The sequence below is a fragment of the Heloderma suspectum genome, chromosome 2, assembly GCF_057233095.1.
Source record: "Heloderma suspectum isolate Gila_16-S chromosome 2, 16-S_ref, whole genome shotgun sequence".
NCBI classification, from domain to species: Eukaryota; Metazoa; Chordata; class Lepidosauria; order Squamata; family Helodermatidae; genus Heloderma; species Heloderma suspectum.
This window is the reverse complement of record NC_139459.1, coordinates 273,416,790-273,435,966: the sequence shown is the minus strand read 5'-3', so window position 1 is coordinate 273,435,966 and position 19,177 is coordinate 273,416,790. Positions and strand designations below refer to the sequence as shown.

General features: G+C 46.3%; 1 protein-coding gene across 3 annotated transcripts in view; it reads left to right on the top strand.

Annotated features, from left to right (window-relative positions):
* Positions 1 to 19,177, top strand: part of ADAM19 (ADAM metallopeptidase domain 19) — an 89,621-nt gene that overhangs the window by 65,037 nt on the left and 5,407 nt on the right. For all 3 annotated transcript variants that reach the window (XM_084839256.1, XM_084839257.1, XM_084839258.1), the window contains exons 13-22: positions 1,607 to 1,696; positions 3,937 to 4,132; positions 5,873 to 5,981; positions 7,939 to 8,143; positions 8,867 to 8,944; positions 10,854 to 10,962; positions 11,301 to 11,445; positions 12,299 to 12,380; positions 13,429 to 13,644; positions 18,260 to 18,412. In XM_084839256.1, the coding sequence (XP_084695382.1) occupies positions 1,607 to 1,696; positions 3,937 to 4,132; positions 5,873 to 5,981; positions 7,939 to 8,143; positions 8,867 to 8,944; positions 10,854 to 10,962; positions 11,301 to 11,445; positions 12,299 to 12,380; positions 13,429 to 13,644; positions 18,260 to 18,412 (1,383 nt within the window). The remainder of the gene's footprint in view (positions 1 to 1,606; positions 1,697 to 3,936; positions 4,133 to 5,872; positions 5,982 to 7,938; positions 8,144 to 8,866; positions 8,945 to 10,853; positions 10,963 to 11,300; positions 11,446 to 12,298; positions 12,381 to 13,428; positions 13,645 to 18,259; positions 18,413 to 19,177) is intronic.

Genomic DNA, 19,177 nt, shown 5'->3' with positions numbered 1-19,177 from the left:
CAATTTACTATAGAATATCATAGGTTCTTATATAAGAATGACAGAACATGAATGATCTCTCCAGGGCTCTGCTCTCTCTGGGGCTGGTCTTGTCCTTTCCCACCACTGTTCAGATTTCTTGGTGTTCTTCTGATTCCCCTAAAACAGGGGTGCAGAACCTCAGGCCCATGGGGCAAAGCTGGCCCTTCAGGGCTCCCAAGGCTCCCCAGAATGCCCTGCTCCCTTCCCTAGGCTCACTCCTTGCCCCCAACCACTGATCATTTGGATGTTTCCCAGCTTATGCGCAGTCCCCCCGCCCCCATTCTAAAAGGGTGAAATACCTCTCCTAATTTTATTTATTATTTCATTTCATTTCTATACTGCCCAATAGCCAAAGCTCTCTGGGCAGTTCACAGAATTAAAACCACAGAGCTCAGCATAAAACAGTATAAAATATGACAGCTTAAAACCACAATATAAGAGTACAACCAGAATAAAACCCAGCAGCAATGCAGAGATTTAAAATACAGATTTAAAACACCAGAGCTAAAAGACTAGGAAGCTAAAATGCTAAAATACTGGGAGAAAAAAAGGTCTTCTCCTGGAGCCGGAAGGTGTACAATGTAGGTGCCAGGCAAACCTCTCTAGGGAGCTCATTCCATAGCTGGGTGCCACAGCAGAAAAGGCCCTCTTCTTGGTAGCCACCTGCCCCACTTCCTTTGGCAGGGGCTCCTGGAGAAGGACCGCTGAGGATGATCGTAGGGTCTGGGCAGGCACATATGGGTCTGGGAGGAGGCAATCGTTCAGATAACCTGGCCCCAAGCCATTTAGGGCCTTGAATGTTAACCAGCACTTTGAATCGGTCCTGGAAATGGACTGCCAGCCAATGCAGCTGGAAAAGTACTTGTGTGATGTGATCTTGTTGGCCAGTCTCTGTTAACAGTCTTGCTGCCCTGTTTTGGACAGCTAAGTAACTGACAACTAAGTCTTCGTTACTGGCAGCAGGAGCTTCAAGCTAAAATATTCTGGGACTTTTGGGATTTTGCCCGGCCCCCTTTGCCTGCGGCCTCTCCAGCAGTGGATTGCGGCCCCCGAGAGCTTCTCCAAAATGGAATTTGGCTCTCAGGCTGAAAGAGGTTCAACACCCCTGCACTACAAGAGCAGGTAGAAGCGTGGATTTTGGATTCACAGTTCTCATACATACAAACTGCATTGCATATAGCCACAGGCCATCGCAACCTAAAAGGAAAAGAAATGGAACATCCAACATAGATCCACAGTGATCGGGTACTTGCCGTTCTCCTAACATACAGTTGCAGGTCCTGCTGTATGAGAAACTCAGGCCTGAAAATAGTACGGTGATTCCAGTTTTTTTGACAATCGGTGCAGTTCGATCACTGTGGCAGCCCACAAGAACATTGCAGTGGCAGTGATATGGTGACTAGAGAGTATGCTTGGGGTGTGTTCCAGATTCTTTGTTATGCTTGGGCGGAAGATCGAGAACATGTGCAGCAAGAATCTTACAGCCCATCCTGAACAACAGCCAAATGCTTTCCGGTGTTTTTAGACTCCGAACATCTGCCCTGTAAACACAGCATGTGTCTTGTTTCTTCCATCTCTCTCTCAGGAATGTAATAATCCTTGCTGCAATGCCGCTAATTGCTCTCTGAAGCCTGGTGCTGAGTGCGCTCATGGGACATGCTGTCACCTATGCAAGGTGGGGCGACTTGGTTCCTCTCTCTTTGACGCAAGAAAAGAAAGGACAATAAATGAGAAGTAGAGGGTGGGGACAGATGACCTCATTCAGTCTGGGACCCATTTGGATGTTAGATTTTGTGGGTGTGCGAGCTGATCCACACTTCTTTTTGGAAACTGCAGTATAAAAAGTAGTCAAGTTGGAGCATTTACTCCAGGGCAACCTGGCTGGCTAAAGATGCAGGCCCCATTCACAGCTGACGATGCCACATTTACATTTTGCTCTTATGTGGCCAGTTTTTGCTTGAAACACCTACTGTGACCACCTGTTTTGTGACTGATTGAAATATTCAGGTGTTTGTATGCTTTGGCAAGACTATGAAAGAGCCACCTTTTTTTGCCCTCTTCTGTATCTTTGGGGAGCCCCCCCCCCCCCCCGCAGCATACACACACCAGCTGTTTGGGCTTATGCTGGTGCCACCCTGTGAAGGGAGTTAGCAACTGCTTGTCTTTCAAAGGCAGCAACTGGGCCTTGCTGGGGTTGGAGTTGAGCCTCCCTGCTTGATTGTATTACCAGTTTATTAGCGTCTGTTTTTGTGTGCTGTGCCTTAATATGTGGAAAGACAAAACATGTGCTTGGCAATGCAGAAGGAGTTCTCCAGGGGGCTTGAACTGTCTTGCATCTTGACTCATAGCTTTCTGTTCTGGTTTCTACTGCACACTTGAATTCCTTTACCAACTGACTGACTGATCAAACTACACCGACCGGGTGGTTATATATACAGGCAAGGGATGTCCAAGTCTCACTTTACATCTCAGCTTTCCTAGGAACATGTCGTTAAAATAGTCTTGGTATGTTAACTCCTTCCATGCTCCTCCCTGAGGGCCATTTCTCAGGATAACAAGGGGTCCACTGGCTGCTTAAAATTGCTGTGCGTGTTGGTCCTACGTTTGTGGCCAACTGGTCACGCGCAGCCACTTTACACGAGGGATTCTGCAATTTGCACGCTACTGCCAGCCTGTATTTGGCATGCAACGTCTTAATCCACATTGCAGCAGCTGCATACAGCTGGCTGGGTACAGGCGTGGCACCAACAGACACAGCAGTGTTGAGCAGTGATGGTAAGAATCCTGAGCGATGGGAAGAATCAGTTGCGCTCTTGCATTTTACATACATATAGGCTTCCTTGTGATTTTGTGAGCACAAATGCTTTTCCTTCCTGCCACTGTGCTGAATTCAGCAAGGGAGGTGCTAAGGGTCAGCATCCGGTGGGCCTGCTGGTAGCCAGCAGCTTGGTGAATGGACAGGGTGCTGGCTGTGATTCTGGAGCCAGGGACTTGGAAAGTACTAGTGAAGATTTATGCAGTACCAGTCGTACATGCCAGGCACTGTATAAATGTAGAAATACTACTGATACTCGGGTTTGTTGAGGAAGCTCTTCAGTATCTCAGGCAGACACTTTTACCAGCCCTAGTGTCTGAGTGAGATCTTCTAAACTACCATTGAACACGGGACCTTTTTACAATACAGACTATGAGCTCTTCTGCCATGGAGTTATGAGCCCTCGCGTGGAAGAAGTCAGGTCATGGATATTGAGTAGTGAGGGTGGAGTATCACGGGAAGAGCACCTAGAGTGGTTTAGAGAGCGGTTCAGGGGAGACGTCGCTTTAAGTTAAACAACTTAAAAGGGGAAGATCTTGACAAAGAGAGATGGGAGATTGACTCATCCAGGTAGAGCTGAGACAAAAAGGGAACACATTTTTGGCAATGGTGAAAAGTTATTTCCGTTTTCGTGATGCTTTGTTGAATGAAGGTAAAGGTTTGCCCATGAAGATTGTGTGGTGCTGAGGATCCCGTTGATTGGAATCAATCATGTGACCAATCCAGGAAGCATTGGAGTTGGCTTTTTTGCCCTCAATGATGGTGTCACATAGTCAAATCTGATTGGCGATGTGTCACTAAAATGTCATCCTGATCATTACACAATCGCTTATTGGCTGGGAGACTCTAGGAAGGAGAAAGATGCACGAACCAGGAAAAAATGGTGCTGAGGCCAAAACATAAACCTGTTGGTCACCGGATGTGCACACTTGAGTTCCATGCTGAGAAAGCTGTTTGCATTAATTAATTAATTATTACTATATTGATTATAAATAATAAGATGTGTTCATCTGTGTTTCACCCAGAAATAACCCCTTCATTTATTTGTTTTGTTTGTTTGTTATTAATTGATTATTTATTGAATTGTTTTAATTCTTTAGCTGATTTTACCAGGAATTCTTTGCCGGGAACAAGCTAAACCATGTGACCTGCCAGAATATTGCACAGGCAAATCACCATTCTGCCCGGCAAACTTCTACCAACTGGATGGCACTCCATGTGCCAATGGGAGAGCATATTGTTACAGTGGAATGTGCCTGACATACGAACAGCAGTGCTTGCAGCTCTGGGGATATGGTAAGGAGGGTTTTTCTCTGAGAAGGAAATGTAACCAAATTGGGGGCGGCAGGCTAGGTCGAGAGCTCTAGGGGAATGAAGGGAGTATGTTGTTCCCGTACTGAGCTTGTGGAGGCTGTAGCTGTTTCATGATGTAGGAGCAGGGGAAGGAATAAGTTGGGACATGGACTTGACTCTCTATCCACTGAGGCGACTGTGATCTGATTTGATGGAGCTTGTCTGCTTGTGTGCTTTAAATAGCTGAGCAGAAGAGGGAATTTTACAAAGTGCAGCTTGTCATATCACTATGCTATAGAACAGAGAAAAATGGCATCTGCTGAAATTTCATCTACTACACTCAGAGTTAAAGGCCCAGTGTTCTGTTGCATGTGCTCACCTACTGCATCTATTACCCTCATTTTGGTAGTCTGAATGAGAGAAATCGTTCCACTCGACTCTGCTTGATTGGTGCATTTCTATCCAAGGTATCCAATATCGAATCCCAAGCCAGGGGATTCTAAACATTATGAAATTGCCTTTAAAATTTAAATTACAATATAATCTGGCTGGTTTTTTTTTTTCTCCTTTTCATCTTGTCCCGAATGTTTTCAGAGTGAGGAATCACTCTTGAGTTTATCTTCACAACCATGAAGGCTAGAACTCCTTTTTTAAAAAGTAGTATGACATTCTTGTGATTTTATCAAAAATTTCTATGCCAAGATGAGTTGTTCGGTAAGCAGCATGCGGCCCACATCATGTATATTTTTCAGTTCTGCTGTGTGCATCAGCTCACTAACTCTCATGCCAGGCTGTGTCACAGGAAGAGTGATATTCAGAACCAGCCATTAGGTAGAGTGAGGCAACTGCCTCTGGCAGCAGATTGTTGTTCCTGACCCCCTGGCCTCCTGTCAGAAGACAGAACTATGTGTGTCACACAGCCTTACTTGGCCCACCTAAAGTAGACTACTGTCTCAGGTATGGTGGAGGATGGTATTCTGTTGCTAGTGTTGAAGTAAAATTCACTTAGGGCACAATCCTATGGCCACTAGTCAGCAGCTAGACAGCTATAGGGTTGGTTAGTTCCTGGGAACCGATCTCGGAGCTCACACTCTGAGGTCGGTTCCTGGAGAAGTGCTCTCCACCCCCTCTCACACTGCCTCATAGGCAGTGCTGATCAGCCCTGCACTGTGCGCTCGGAAGAGCAGCACAGAGTGGGGAAAATGGGGCATTCCTGGGAGTAGGGCGGGGGGGTCGGAAGTGCCAGTACGACACTTCCTATGTGTCATCCGGCCTCCATTCTGAGGCCCCATGGCTAGACAGCCAAAATTGGTTGTCTAGCCATGACAGCAGGGTGGCTGGAGCGCGGAGGAGATGTGCTCACCACCACTCCTCCCGCTCTGCAGTGGATGGGTGGTCGCCACCGAGTTCAGAGGTGGTCGTCCCCCTCCCCCGGATTGCTCTCTCCATGATGTTTCCTTGCCAGTCCAGTAACCTCCTGTATGTGGAATGGGAGTGGTGGTGGGGGCTCCATCTTATCCTTTGCCTCAGGCAGAAAAATGTCATGGGGTGGCCCTGGTGATATGGATGACTTGGGTGGTTTAGTCTCCAGTGAGAGAACTTTTTGTTGTTGCCCTTCTCACCTGAAAAAGATAGTGCTGGGCTCACATCCAGTGCCATTGATGAAAGCAGGGGGGGGGATGACAGATTTGGGTAAGCTATCATCTTCCACAGATATCAGTCACATGAATCTCTTCCATACAGGTGCGAGGCCAGCGCCTGACCTCTGTTTTGAGAGGGTTAATGCTGCTGGAGATTCCTATGGGAACTGTGGGAAGGATATCAATGGCAGTTACAAGAAGTGCAACACAAGGTAGAAAGCAGACCAGCTATTCTGTGTGGGATGGGATAGTTCTGTGTTCTCACAAGTGAAAGGCTGAAAAATTAATCAAGTCTACGTTGTGACTGGTTACAAATTTTAATCTATATTGTGACTGGCTACCGATTAATGTTGATTCCTCAGCAATTTTGTTGTGCTGTATAAATGAAATAGCTATCTGATACATTGCGTAGTGGTTAGAATGTTGGACTGGGACTCGGGAGATCCGGGTTCTAGTCCCCACTTGGCTGTGAAGCTCACTCGGGGCCTGATTCTCAGCCTAATCTGCCTCACAGGGTTGTTGTGAGAATAAAATGGAGAGGAATAAATCACGTAAGCCACCTTGGGTTCTTTGCAAGAGGGCAAAAGGCGGGGATATAAATGTAGTAACAAAATAACATATCAAATTTTTTTAGGGCATGTTCACCTGGTCTGGGAAGGAGAAATCAGTCATTGCTCCTAGTCTCAGAATATCCCTCTGCTGCTCTTTGTGGCTGTGCGGTTCATACCTGAGAAGAACAGCAGAATAATGGTGTGTGAGTAAGCGCTCCTGCTGCTATGTGAAATGGCAAGTGGGAGTGCCTACTCATGAGCAGATTTGCTCCTTGGAGCAGAGCCCCTCCCCAGCCAGCACCTGATGATGGGTTGCAGCAGATCTGCTACTGAGGAGGAGACAGCAGGCTTGTGGGTTTACTCAGGAGAAACTCTGAGAAATACACTTTCCAACAAGGAAGCCTGAAAGCATAACACTAATCAGTGACTTATTCTAGGGTGATCCCAAGAAAGGACTGGGGGGAAGCTAATGAATCACACCCTTTAGTTGCAGCTGAGGGTCAAACTAGACATGATTTTAAGCACATTTTAAAATCCTTTGCTGAGGATTGGCCACACCCTTTTCTTTAAAAAAAATAAACAAAAACAGCCAGAAGGGCCCTTGGTCCAGATCAGGAATGCAGCAGAGGGAAGAGGGTTAACCCTTTCTTCCTACACTGTTTTCCTGCTGAAAGTCTCCCCCGGAAGCTTCTAGGTAACTTTTTTTTTAACAATGGGGCAAATAGCAGCTTTGGTTCATGGTTTTCAGTGGGAAAATAGCACAAGTGGAGAGGGTTAAATCCACCCCTGATCTGGATCGGGACCCCCCTTTTCCTTTTTGAAAAGGAAGATGTGGCCCATTCGAAGCATGGACTAGAAGAACACACTTCAAGTCACACTCAGTTTGACCTGACTGCAATCCCAAGGGTGCTCACCTGCAAGTACATCCTTAGTCTCTGAGATACAAAGGGCCTGCACCAATAAGGGCTATATACACATCAACATCAGCACCTGGGATTATTCCCAGAAAGCAATGGGAAGTCACTGGCAGTGTTGGAGCACATATATCAAGGATGGAGAACAGGTGTTGTTAGGCTGAAACTCCCAGCATCCTTTGCCCTTGGCTTTGCTGGGTAGGGCTGATGGGAGTTGCAGTCCAATAAACTGTGAAGGGCCACATGTTCCCCATCCCTTCTTTGTAGAATCATAGAATCCTAGGGTTGGAAGGGGCCTGCAAGACCATCCAGTCCACCCCCCTGCTCAGTGCAGGAAGCCTGATTCCCAGGCAGTCCCCATCCAAGTACTAACCAGGGCTGACCCTGCTTAGCTGCCGAGTTCAGACGAGATTGGGCACATCCAGCCCTTAATGTGCTTCTGGAAACCTACCCCCATCAGGATGAACTTCATAAGATGAATCTTACATGTGGGCATCCTGACATAGAGCACAGCATCGTAATCTAGTCTTGAGGCTAATAAGTGTGAATTATGGCTGTCAGCTCCTGATCACCTAGGACATCCTCAGTAAGCCCTCTGAATCTCCTCATATTGTAGGACGTAAATGACAGCTCATTTGATGTGAGGAACACTGAAAGTTTAACCAGAATGTTCAGATGAATGTGTCCCCCACTTCTCTTTGCAGAGATGCGAAGTGTGGCAAGATACAGTGCCAGAGTTCTGCTTCCAAGCCCTTGGAGTCCAATGCTGTTGCAATTGACACAACTATCACATTAGATGGAAGGCAGATCCACTGTCGCGGGACCCATGTATACCGAAACGAAGAAGATGAAGGGGATATGTTAGACCCAGGCCTTGTGATGGCAGGGACGAAGTGCGGTGACAGTCATGTAAGCACAGTTTGCCTCCTGCAGTCTCCCATCCCACCCACATTCGCACTTGGAAGAGAGCTCAGCGTGCTTGTTTCCAAAGTTCTCAAGCCCTTCTCGAAGGTTCTGTACATCTTTGAGCATCAGAAAACCACTGGAACTCTCATCAGACTGAACAAGAGGGCTGTGCTGCTGGAAAGCAGCTCAGTGTGAGAGCGGATGTCCTGGCCCCTAGTATGATGCTCTCTCTGGTCAAGAGCTGTGCTGCCATACTCAGTACAAGGCAGTGCTGCCAGGCTTGAGGCTGGTTATATATTTCTCTCCCCCTCACCCCCATATCAGAAGTTGGGTGCATCACCACAGAACTGTGAAGGCTGCCGAATTCTTGTTCAGCCTCATGCCAGCAAAAACAGGAAACCCTGGAAGAATGATGAGTTCCTGCTCTTCTTCCAGCACTTACTGACTTATGTTGGTTCTCATTCTGCTGGCCTGGGCAGCTCCATAACAGCAATGTTGTCGGGGGTGGGGGTGGTGCTGGAGTTCACAGTGGATGTTCAGGCTTCTCAGGCAATGCTGATGCAGCTCTGATGATCCCTCAGCCCAGGCGTTTCTTGTACCCCAATCGCATCATATTTAGTCTGCCTGCCTACCTGCCTTTCTTCTTCTTCTTCTTCTCCTCCTCCTCCTCCTCCTCCTCCTCCTCCTCCTCCTCTGTTATCATTAACGCATATCTTTCTCCTACAGGTTTGCTTTGAGGGGCACTGTCGGAACACTTCCTTCTTTGATACTGGAGACTGTGGGAAGAAGTGCAATGGCCATGGAGTAGGTGTCTTGGTTTCTGGCTTCTTAATCAGACACTGGTGTGTGTGTGTGTGTGTGTGTGTGTGTGTGTGTGTGAGAGAGAGAGAGAGAGAGAGAGAGAGAGAGAGAGAGAGAGAGATCTATTCGGGAAGTATAAATGAACTGGAAACAAGAAACAGTTAATGCAAAAAGAGAGATTATACCCCGTCAGAAAAATGCTCAGCCTTAGAATAGCTTCCAGTTCAATTGCATCTACTTTGGGACGAGGTTTCCAACGTAACACTTAAAAATCAGTTCTTGCTTAATTTGGTTTGTTGAAGGGTTAATGTCAAGCCTACATTGCCCAAAATATACAACAGGCTTCAAAAGGCCTTCCCTCTCCTATTTTCTATCCTGTATTATCAAAGATAACATATGACATAGATAACAGGTGGAAGATACAAAGGTGTTTTCTTGTTTGTTTGTTTGTTTATATAAAACATTTGTATCCCACCCTATATCATTAAGATCTCAGGGCGGTGTACAGATGAAATCTGTGTGTCAGTCCTCTTAAAGTAAACCCATAGGGATAACAGAGCAGTCCTAACACCCAGATCTAGCTTGCTATAGGGGGTTAGGATTAGGCGGTTAGGATTTGGCCTCCACCGGTAGAGAGGAACTCCAGGTGGGCAGAGGCTCCACTGCTGTGGAGGCCCCCATTATGCCTGCAGTTCTGCAGGTGTAACTGTACTACCAGTGATGTTCCGATGGATGGTAGCCAATGGCAGGTCCTGAAATGGTGCATTCTGAGGGCAGGGTGGTGCTGGTGGTGGTAGAGGGGAAGGCGGCTTTAGATCTACCAGTCTGAAAGCTCCTCCATTTTCCTGAAGGGCCCCAGGATTGGATCCCTCATCTGTGCTAGCATGGAGCTGGCATAGGAATTTTCCATCCCTCTGTTGTATCCAACTGGAGGGATTTTTTCAAAAACAAAAACACACCACTAAGCTTTTTTTTAAAAAAAAAATCCCCACCCCACACCCTGTTCTGCAGAGACCAGCATAAGCTGGCAGAACTTTGGATGAGGTAGCATATCTGCCACTTAGTTCCCCTGTCACCACCAACCCCATTTTGGATTGCCCTGTTAGGGCCATACATGTTTTGACATGAATACTTTTCATACTTTGTGATGAGAGAAGATGGATTAAAGACAAGGGAGAAACGAAACATAGAGTACAGTTAATTTAGGTTTTATTGCCCTAAACCTATCAGACTATGTTTTATAATAACATCCACAAATTAGCAGATCTTCTACTGGACATAGTCAACTGATCTGTTAGAGACGGTTGGATGTTGAGGAACCTGTCATGTCAGAGTTGATGCCCTTCAGGCAAGACTTAATTGGAGTTCCCTTCCCAATCTAAATTAATGTTGAATTGAAGCTATTAGGGATTTGTTAGGCATAGAAGGAAAGACTATTGAGTGTGATGTAGATCTTGAATACCAAATGTTGGATGGCCTGGCTTTTCTTAAGCTGTGGTGCCACATTTGAGAAGAAGCTATCCCCATGTGTTGTGGCTAGACAATGTTAGAGAGAATCTCAGCTGGGAGGTTAAAAATAGTGGGGAGTTATCTTGGTCCCACTTGAGGAATGTACATATACCCCAAGAGACTTTTGAGGGGTGGAAATATATCCTTTGGAACGTGGACAACAGAAATGACAAGAATGTTCAAACACTGCATTTCTTGGGGAGGCTGGTTGGTATGAGTGCTAATGAGATGGGGAACTTTCTTCATATAGATCTAGATTTTTCGGAGGGTTGAGCTCCAACAGATGCTGGTAGAAGATGCAAATGCTTCTTACTGATCAAAGCCTCTGTGTCGTAGAATGTTCATTGTGTTTCTGGTAACTAGGAAACACTGGTGTTAAATGCCTTGATTGTTCTCTCTACAGGTTTGCAACAACAACCAGAACTGCCATTGTTTCAGTGGATGGGCACCTCCATTTTGCAACAAACCGGGGAATGGCGGAAGCCTGGACAGTGGTCCCATGCTTCCAGAAAGTGGGTGTGACTCATGTTATTTGTGGAAATTTAGGAAAATTAAATGGATGAAGGTCATTAGTGCAGGGAATTAGGGTGACCAGATGGAGAACAAGAGCATCTATACCAGCAAAGCTGAACAGAAGAGGAAATTCAGCAGATGTTTTCCTCACCTATGCAGAGTTGTGACATGATATAACAAGCAGCCAGCCTTTGCTGAAAATTTCTCTTCCTCTCAACTATTAAAAATACAGCAGTCCTGTCCTCTGATTTTTTGTGTCTGGTCACCATAGGTAAGGAAATATTATGGGAAAGGGGGGCTCCAGTAACCTTGTTGCTTTTGCTCTTCTCCTTGCCAGGTCCTGTTCCAATCATAGCAGGAGTCTTGGTTTCCATCTTGCTTTTGATTGCATTTGCAGCTGCTGTTTGCTGCTATAAATGGAGAGCCAGGCGTGTGCCACTAAAGCAGACTATCATCACGCCAAAGAAAACCCAGCAGTTCAGGTGAATATTTAGAGCGTGATGGTAGCTGATGTATTTCCATTTCTGAAGCTCAATAGGCCTGGGACTGGGAGCTTTTCTAGGCCAGGTTTTTATTGTGTGTTCACCATTTCTTGCTCACAGTTCCTCACAGGTGCTTTAGATGACATTGTAACCCTCCAGTTGTGCTTTTGTTTTCTAAGAGAAATTTCATGGGAGGCAGGAATTGGAGGGGGAAAATCCCGTGTTTGGGGCATTGCAAAACAAAGTTCAAGTCCACACCAGTAGTTGTACTATTCTGCTATACCACAGCACCACCTAGAGGTTATGTAGCAGAAAATTCAGAAAGGCAGGAAAGGGAAGTAACTTTACACAGAGCTCTGAACTGAATTCTGCAATGAAACTAGAAGTAGAACAGTGGCTTAAACAGCCTCGTCTAAAAAAGCTCTGGATGTAAGAGCAGGATACATATACCAACAAACAGATTTCTGTAACTACAAACATTTAGGTATTGAAAAGGGAAGCAAGTGTAACTAATTCCTTTATCTTGTGCAAAAATCCCAGTTACTTTCCCCCTTGACTATTCATTTCACCCAGTCAGTACGTACCATACAGAGACCTCCTGCTGGAAAATTTAGTCTAGATGTATCAAGAGTCCTCTGTGCCCATAAATGAACCTGAATTATTGCAGCACAGTCAGCCATTACACTGGCCTCTTGAAAATATCTTTCACAGGCCTGATACATCCCTTTCTGATTCTAGTCTGGTTTGGACTGCTTCAGCTTGTATAGGGAATCATTAAACATATACATTGAGAAGCAGCTGCAATCACAAGCGTGGTTTGTCATTCTTGTTTCCTTTTGTTGTTTTGACGCAGCTCCCCTCCTCCTGTTCTGAATGTTGCCAATGGCCATGCCAACCCAGCCTTCAAGCTGAAAACCCCACAGGAACTTCAAAAGGTACTTGAAACAGCTTGCACCTCCAGAGTGGAATAATGTCCGATCTTCTCCATATTGTTAGCTCTGATTAACCCAATTTACAAAATTATGCCTGGTGTGGAGAATGTGGATAGGGAGACATTTTTCTCACTCTCTCAAAATACTAGAACCCGGGGTCATCCTATGAAGCTGATTGGTGGGAGATTCAGGACAGATAAAAGGAAGGGCTTCTTCACACAGCGCATAGTTAAACTGTGGAATTCGCTACCGCAAGACGTAGTGATGGCCATCAGTTTGGATGGCTCTAAAAGGGGATTAGACAAATTCCTGGAGGAGAAGGCTATCAATGGCTACTAGTCCTGATGGCTATGTGCTACTTCCAGTACCAGAGGCAGTGAGCCTATGTACACCAGTTGCTGGGGAACATGGGCGGGAGGGTGCTGTTGCGCTCATGTCCTACTTGGTGGTTTCCCACAGGCAGCTGGTTGTCCACTGTGTGAGCAAAGTGCTCGACTGGATGGACCCTTGGTCTGATCCAGCAGGGCTGTTCTTATGTTCAACATTGATCCACACTGGTCATTCCGTACCATTATAAAACATGTGATCCAAAGAAATGTCTTAGCTATAGGGCTGCTTCTCTTCTTACATTTTAAGGACACAGGATGAATGAAATTGTTCAGTGGACCATTTGGGATTCTCCAAAGCACCATTTTCTCACTGCAAATGTTTGCAGGCAAATACTCAGTCCAGCGTTATTTTATGGATTTTAAAATTTTAATATAATTGTTTGAAACAATGAATTCACATTGTTTATATTTTTTATGCAAGCCACCCCAAGGGCTTTATGGAGCCATAAAGACAAGGAGTGCCCAGAGGTGGGGGTGGGGAACGTATATGGTAATAAAATTGAGATTGTGCAGCCAGGACATGAATATATCGTCAGCATCCCTATTTGGTCATTTGAAGTCTCTAAGGAAGAAACCTGGGCAATGCAAACACAGCAATTTCAAATTTTTCAAATTTCAATGTTTCAAAAACATCACCTGCTATTTGTGTGATTTGCACGTAGGTTCTTGGCGTACCGACTATCCCTCCAAAACCTGGAGTGCTTTATTGCCAGCCAGCTCCTGAGCTCAAAATCCACGTACAGGCTCCACCCGCACTTCCTGCCAACTACACAAGGAGACCTCCCATTCTAGGGCATCAAGCCGAGGTCAAGGTTCTTCCAAGACGAACCCCGCCAAGCAGGCCAGCCCCGCCAGCTCCGAAAGCCATTGCTCCGCAGGTGAGAAATGCGATACATGCAGATGGAGATCCTCTGTATCAGTGTTAACCTGTTCGCATAGCTTGCTGAGAACAGAGGGCGTATATGAAGTTCAGGCTGCTTTTGGCATCGCCCCTGGTGCATTTTGGTAAATGTGTGCTAATGCAAACAGATATGTCTTTTTTATGTAGAAATATGGATTTGGTAGAAGCAGCTCAGGTATTGCTCTCTCCCTCCGGTCATGTGTGTCAGCACGGAAATAAACACCCGTATAACCATGTTCGAATATTTCTTTTCCCTGGCACTGCTGGGACAATCTGCACTGGCACTGCTTTCCCTGCAGGGGGAGCCCTTGTGCCAGTTTCCCTAATCAAATAATATATTATATTGGCATCTATCTGGCCTTTATAAAGAGGTAGCTGTAGTATTTGCAGAACACCAATCAGGCTGAAACAGCAGGACCATCCAGGGGCTCATGCAACCCTTGTGCGGATCTCTCCCCTTCCCTAGTCATCTTCTCATTTCTGTGTCTCACATTGGCTCCTGGGCGCCAGCAGGCTGTCGTGGTGTCTCCATTGGACAGAAGCACCAGCCTTAAGGTTCACTGCATTCACATGTGCATCCCACCTTCCTCCAGGGGCTTTGGAGGGTGTACAGCAGGGGTGGAGAATGTGTGTCCCTCCAGAGGTTGTTACATGTGGGTGGCTTTAAAAGGGGGTTGGACAAATACCTGGAGGAAAAGGCTATCAGTGGCTACTAGTCTTGATGGCTGTGTGCTGCCTCCAGTACCAGAGGCAGTGAGCCTATGTACACCCGTTGCTGGGGAATATGGATGGGAGAGTGCTGTTGTGCTCATGCCCTGCTTGTGGGTTCCTGGTCGACAGCTGGTTGGCCATTGTGTGAACAGAAGGCTGGACTCGATGGACCCTTGGTCTGATCCAGCATGGCTCTTCTCATGTTCTTATGTTCTTAACTCCAATCAGCCCCAGCCAGCATGCCCAATGGTGAGGGATGGTGGGAGATGTAGTCCAACAACATTTGGAGGGCCACCCCTTGTGTAGAGAGTGGAGATATCCTCTTTGATCCTCACAGTTAACCTGTGGGTAGGTTAGTCTGAAAGGGAGTGAATGTCTAAATCCAATGAGCTTTGAGGTCTTCCCTCTGGTCCTAGTACAGTACTCTGTCCACTAAAGCACACTGTCCCACTCTATGGTGGTGTCAGGAAACCCAGTATGATTTATCCAAGATCAGATGGGAAGCTGCCTGCCTTATCCTGAGTCAGATCATTGGACCATTTAGCCCAGTATTGTTGACAGTGACTGGTCGCAATGGCTCTCCAGGGGTTCAGGCAGGAGTTTTTCCAGCCCTGCCAGGAGGAGCTGGAGATCGAACCTGGGACCTGCTCGACCACTGAGCCACTGCCCTTCCCCTTCATCCATACTAACCCGAACCCTTCATCCATATTAGCGTAATGACTTGATTAGGCCAACCAAAAGACCACAAAAATTGTGCCAACATTTGCACATTTTTTGGTTGGCCTACTCAGGGTATTACACTAATATGGATTTTGGACTTTCACTTACGGCCAACATGGCCGCCTTTGCTTTTTGTGAGCTTTATTTATTTATTTGATGTTTTTTCAGAATCGCCCCCTTCACTCAATGGGTGCTCAAGGCAATTTACAATAAAAACCATATCACAGAATAAAAATAAAAGAACAACAACAGTAATAAAAACCAAAACAATAAAATGCAGTCATCAATAAAATGTAATGGTAGTATTGGGCTAAAGCACATTATATGCAAATGTGTGCTAACAATAGCCTACAGCCCATTTCAGTGAGGAAAATCACTTTCTGGTGGAGGCAGTCCAGAGTGGAACAGGAGCAGGGGAGGGGCAGTTAACCCCTTTCCTGCCTGCTTTTACCCTCTCCAAATCACTGTCACCAAATAGTTGCCCCCTCACTTTGGCATTATAAATGCAGGAACTCATTTTAAATAGCCCATGGGATAATAGCTATTTAGGGGAAGTGATATGGAATAGGGAGACTGTGGGCAAGGGAAGAATTAAGCATCCCTCTCTCCCCCACTGCTACTTCATTCCCAGTGGTATAGTGGCAAATTCTGAAGTGCAGGCGCTCATCATAACAGTACCCATAGTCACACCCCCAAGGACAGTGCCAGCAGTCAGGCAGCTGGGTTGGTCAATATCAACAAACCACTTCCAGTAGTTTTCATATCTATCCAGAGCAGGTCTTGTATAACGCTACTGGGCCAATGGAAGAATAGGCCATCCCCAAATGCCTTGCATTACAGCAGAGATCGCTCACAGCTATATAGTGTTGCTGAGGAAATTAATTCCACCTCCCCATGTACTGTGAGGATTGCAGCTAAGCTCAGAGCAAACGGAGTTCTGAGGGGGCTGGCAGAGGACGTCCATGTCCCGGCTAATCAAAAAGCGCCGGTGTTACGCCCTGTGAGCCCCGGCTCCACTACACCACTGCTCATTCCTGATGTTCCCCACCAGAAGTGATTTTCCCTCCTCTAAACGGGCATTCAGGAATGTGCATATAGCTGTGTAGTTCTGAGGGAAATCCTTCTTCCAAAGCTAGTACTTGCTGTGGTGGGGAATTCCCTTTTATGCCAATGGGAGATTCCACACCCACACAGCCAGCAAATACCAGCTTCACAGGAGGATTTTTCTTCAGGACAGCATCAGGAAGAAAGGAAAGGGTTAAATGCCCGCCTCCACACCTGCTGCAGCCCTAATACTTAATAACCCACCTACTCCAGCTGGTGGTATTTGCATTTTTAAAAACCTGCACATTTTGATTCAATGGGACATGTAGGGCGCAATCCTATGGCCGCTAGTCAGTGGCTGGATGGCCATAGGATAGGTTGGTTCCCGGGAACTTACCCCCACCCTGTCCCGCGCCGCCTCGTAAGCAGCACTGATCGGCCCCGCACTCTGAAGAGCAGCGCAGAGTGGCGAAAACAGGGTGTTCCCGGGGGCAGGCCGGGGTGGGGAGGTCATAAGTGCTGGTACGACACATCCTATGTGTCGTCCGGCCGCCACTTCCCACGTTCCGAGGTCTTGCGGCTAGACAGCTGTGAAAGCAGGGCAGGGGGAGCAGGGAGGAGATCCGCTCCTCACCACTCCTCCCGCCCTGCACTGGATAGGCGGTCGCCCCCAGGCTTGGAGGCGACCATCGACCTAGATAGGATTGTCCTGTTTAGTTTGGCCCTCAGTGTCACACTGGGAAACAGCATGAGTGGCACAACATGCCTGCTAGCCATAGCCGACCCTTCCAGTGAGTTTTTAGAGAGCTTCGGTACAGGAAAAGCCAATAAATTATTGAACCATAGTATATTTTCTCGGTGGTCTTTTGGGCAGTCGAAGCTGTGGATCCTCTATTGTTCTTCTCTGTATGGAATGCCACGTGGTATGGGAATAGCATCATCAGAATCTTTACAAGAGTTGATCACAGTTGGTTATTAAAAACAAACCAAGAATCGTGATTGGGTTTTGTTGTTGTTTTAGCAAATCAGAAATATTTAAGCAGAAATTAGAAATGATCAAATGAATCTTCCTATTAAATGCAGCATTTTACAGAAAAGCACATTTGGAGATGAGGCTTTGACCCACAACTTGGTGAGGCTCGTAATATAATGCAGTGAAGACTGATTGATATAATAGACTGATTGATTGATATAATCAATCAGTCTATTGATTTGATCATCATCGTCATCATCATCTTTCCTCCTTCTCCCTGCATTGTCATCTCTGAAAGGTCCAAGGGGGTGTAAAAATTATGGTGATACACGGACGGTAACGTGAGGCTCAGATAGAGAACCTTTCTCTCTGTCGGTGTCGGGCGGGCCTGACTTTACCCACCTTGCCCAGTGGTCAGTAAATGTCAGGAGTGAGCAGTGGTCAGTATTTCTGTGCATAATGCAGGAAGCCTTCTGTACAAGGCTTCCTGCATTATGTCAGGAGAAGAAGCAAAATCTCAGCCTGTGTCAGTTGGGAAGCTTCTTTGGACTGCAGTTAGGCACAGTTTGCAAGGACGCAAAGATACAGTCGTTGCCCTTCACCTGCCTCCTCTCCCCACCAAAAGTTAGGTCTGCCTTCCCCAACCAGGTGCCCTGCAAGTGTGTTGGACTGCAACTCCCATCATCCTGAGCAGCACGTGCAGTGGGCACACTGGGGCTGATGGGTGTTGTAGTCCAACAGAAGGGTGTCATATTGGGAAAGACTGATGATTGGCCATTTTAACTTTAGCTTACATTTCCAGTGATGCAAATGAATTGCAATCCAACATTTTGACTTGCATATAAATTTTCGAAAAAAATATTTAAAAGTACACCGCATTCTCATTTCTTGATGCCTACTATTTCTGTAGCTCATAAAACAGGAAACAGGGAAGCAGCAGCCTATAAGTCATGACTACATGTCATTAATAAATACACTCTTCATGGCCGGTCATTTATTTCGATCCTGGGATCCTCAGGTGTTCTTGACATCACAATGGAGATTTGGGGTTTTGTCCATTCTGGCCATTGGATCACTACCAGTTTTATAGACTTTACATAAGAACTGTAGAAGAGCCCTGCTAGATCTAACTCTCTTGTCCTAGGATTCTTCCAGACCACGGCCCCCTCAGAAAGCTCTTCCTGCCAATCCGATTCCTGCAAGCAGCAGAGCTGGGCTGCCCAAGGTAAATGCAGCAGCCGTACCACCACCACACGGTGCTGCAAGGAATGCAAGCGTGCACCGGCTTTTTAAGGAGGTGAGGCATATAAGATGATAAAAAAGACAGAGAAGCATGAGGCAAAACGACTTGCCCAGGCATTGTATAGCCATATCTATTATTTCACTGATTTATGCTATTTTACATTGGCCACTCAGTGGTTCTCCGGAAGGCTCGCAAGGATAAAATGATAAAGTACAATATTAAAAATATCATTAAAATTGCAGCGTAAAAAATTCAAGCAGAAAGGAGACCTAAAACCACATTTACAGAATAACTAAAAACATACTGTATACAATCAGTAGGATCAAAATTTCGATTTTAAGATCACACAGTTACAAAGCTGGAGAATACAAAAAGGTCTTCACCTGTCACCGAAAACGCTATAAAGAAGATGTTAGTTGAGTTTCTGTTCCATAGCCATGGTGCCACCGCTGAGAAGGCCCTTTCCCTGGTAGCCTCCCAGCTCGCGTCATTTGGTGGGATGTATGGCGCCAGAGCCTCAGAAGATCTTCAAGCACCTATAGGCAGAAGGCAGTCTTGCATCTAACCTGGTGGCAAGCTGTTAAAAGGATTAGCAGTTAAGGCCAGCACTTTAAACTGGACTTGTAAGCAGACTGGGAGCAGGTGCAGCTGACAAACCACTGGTGCAATATCAAACCTCCTGATGGGGTCAGATGTTCTAATTCAGCATCATCTGCAAGCAATGGCCTGTTCTGCTGAAGACATGGGAAATACAGAAGAAACCATGTGACTAAAACAAATGTCCACGGCCAAAGCAAGGCCGTGCGTTTTGAGTTGCCG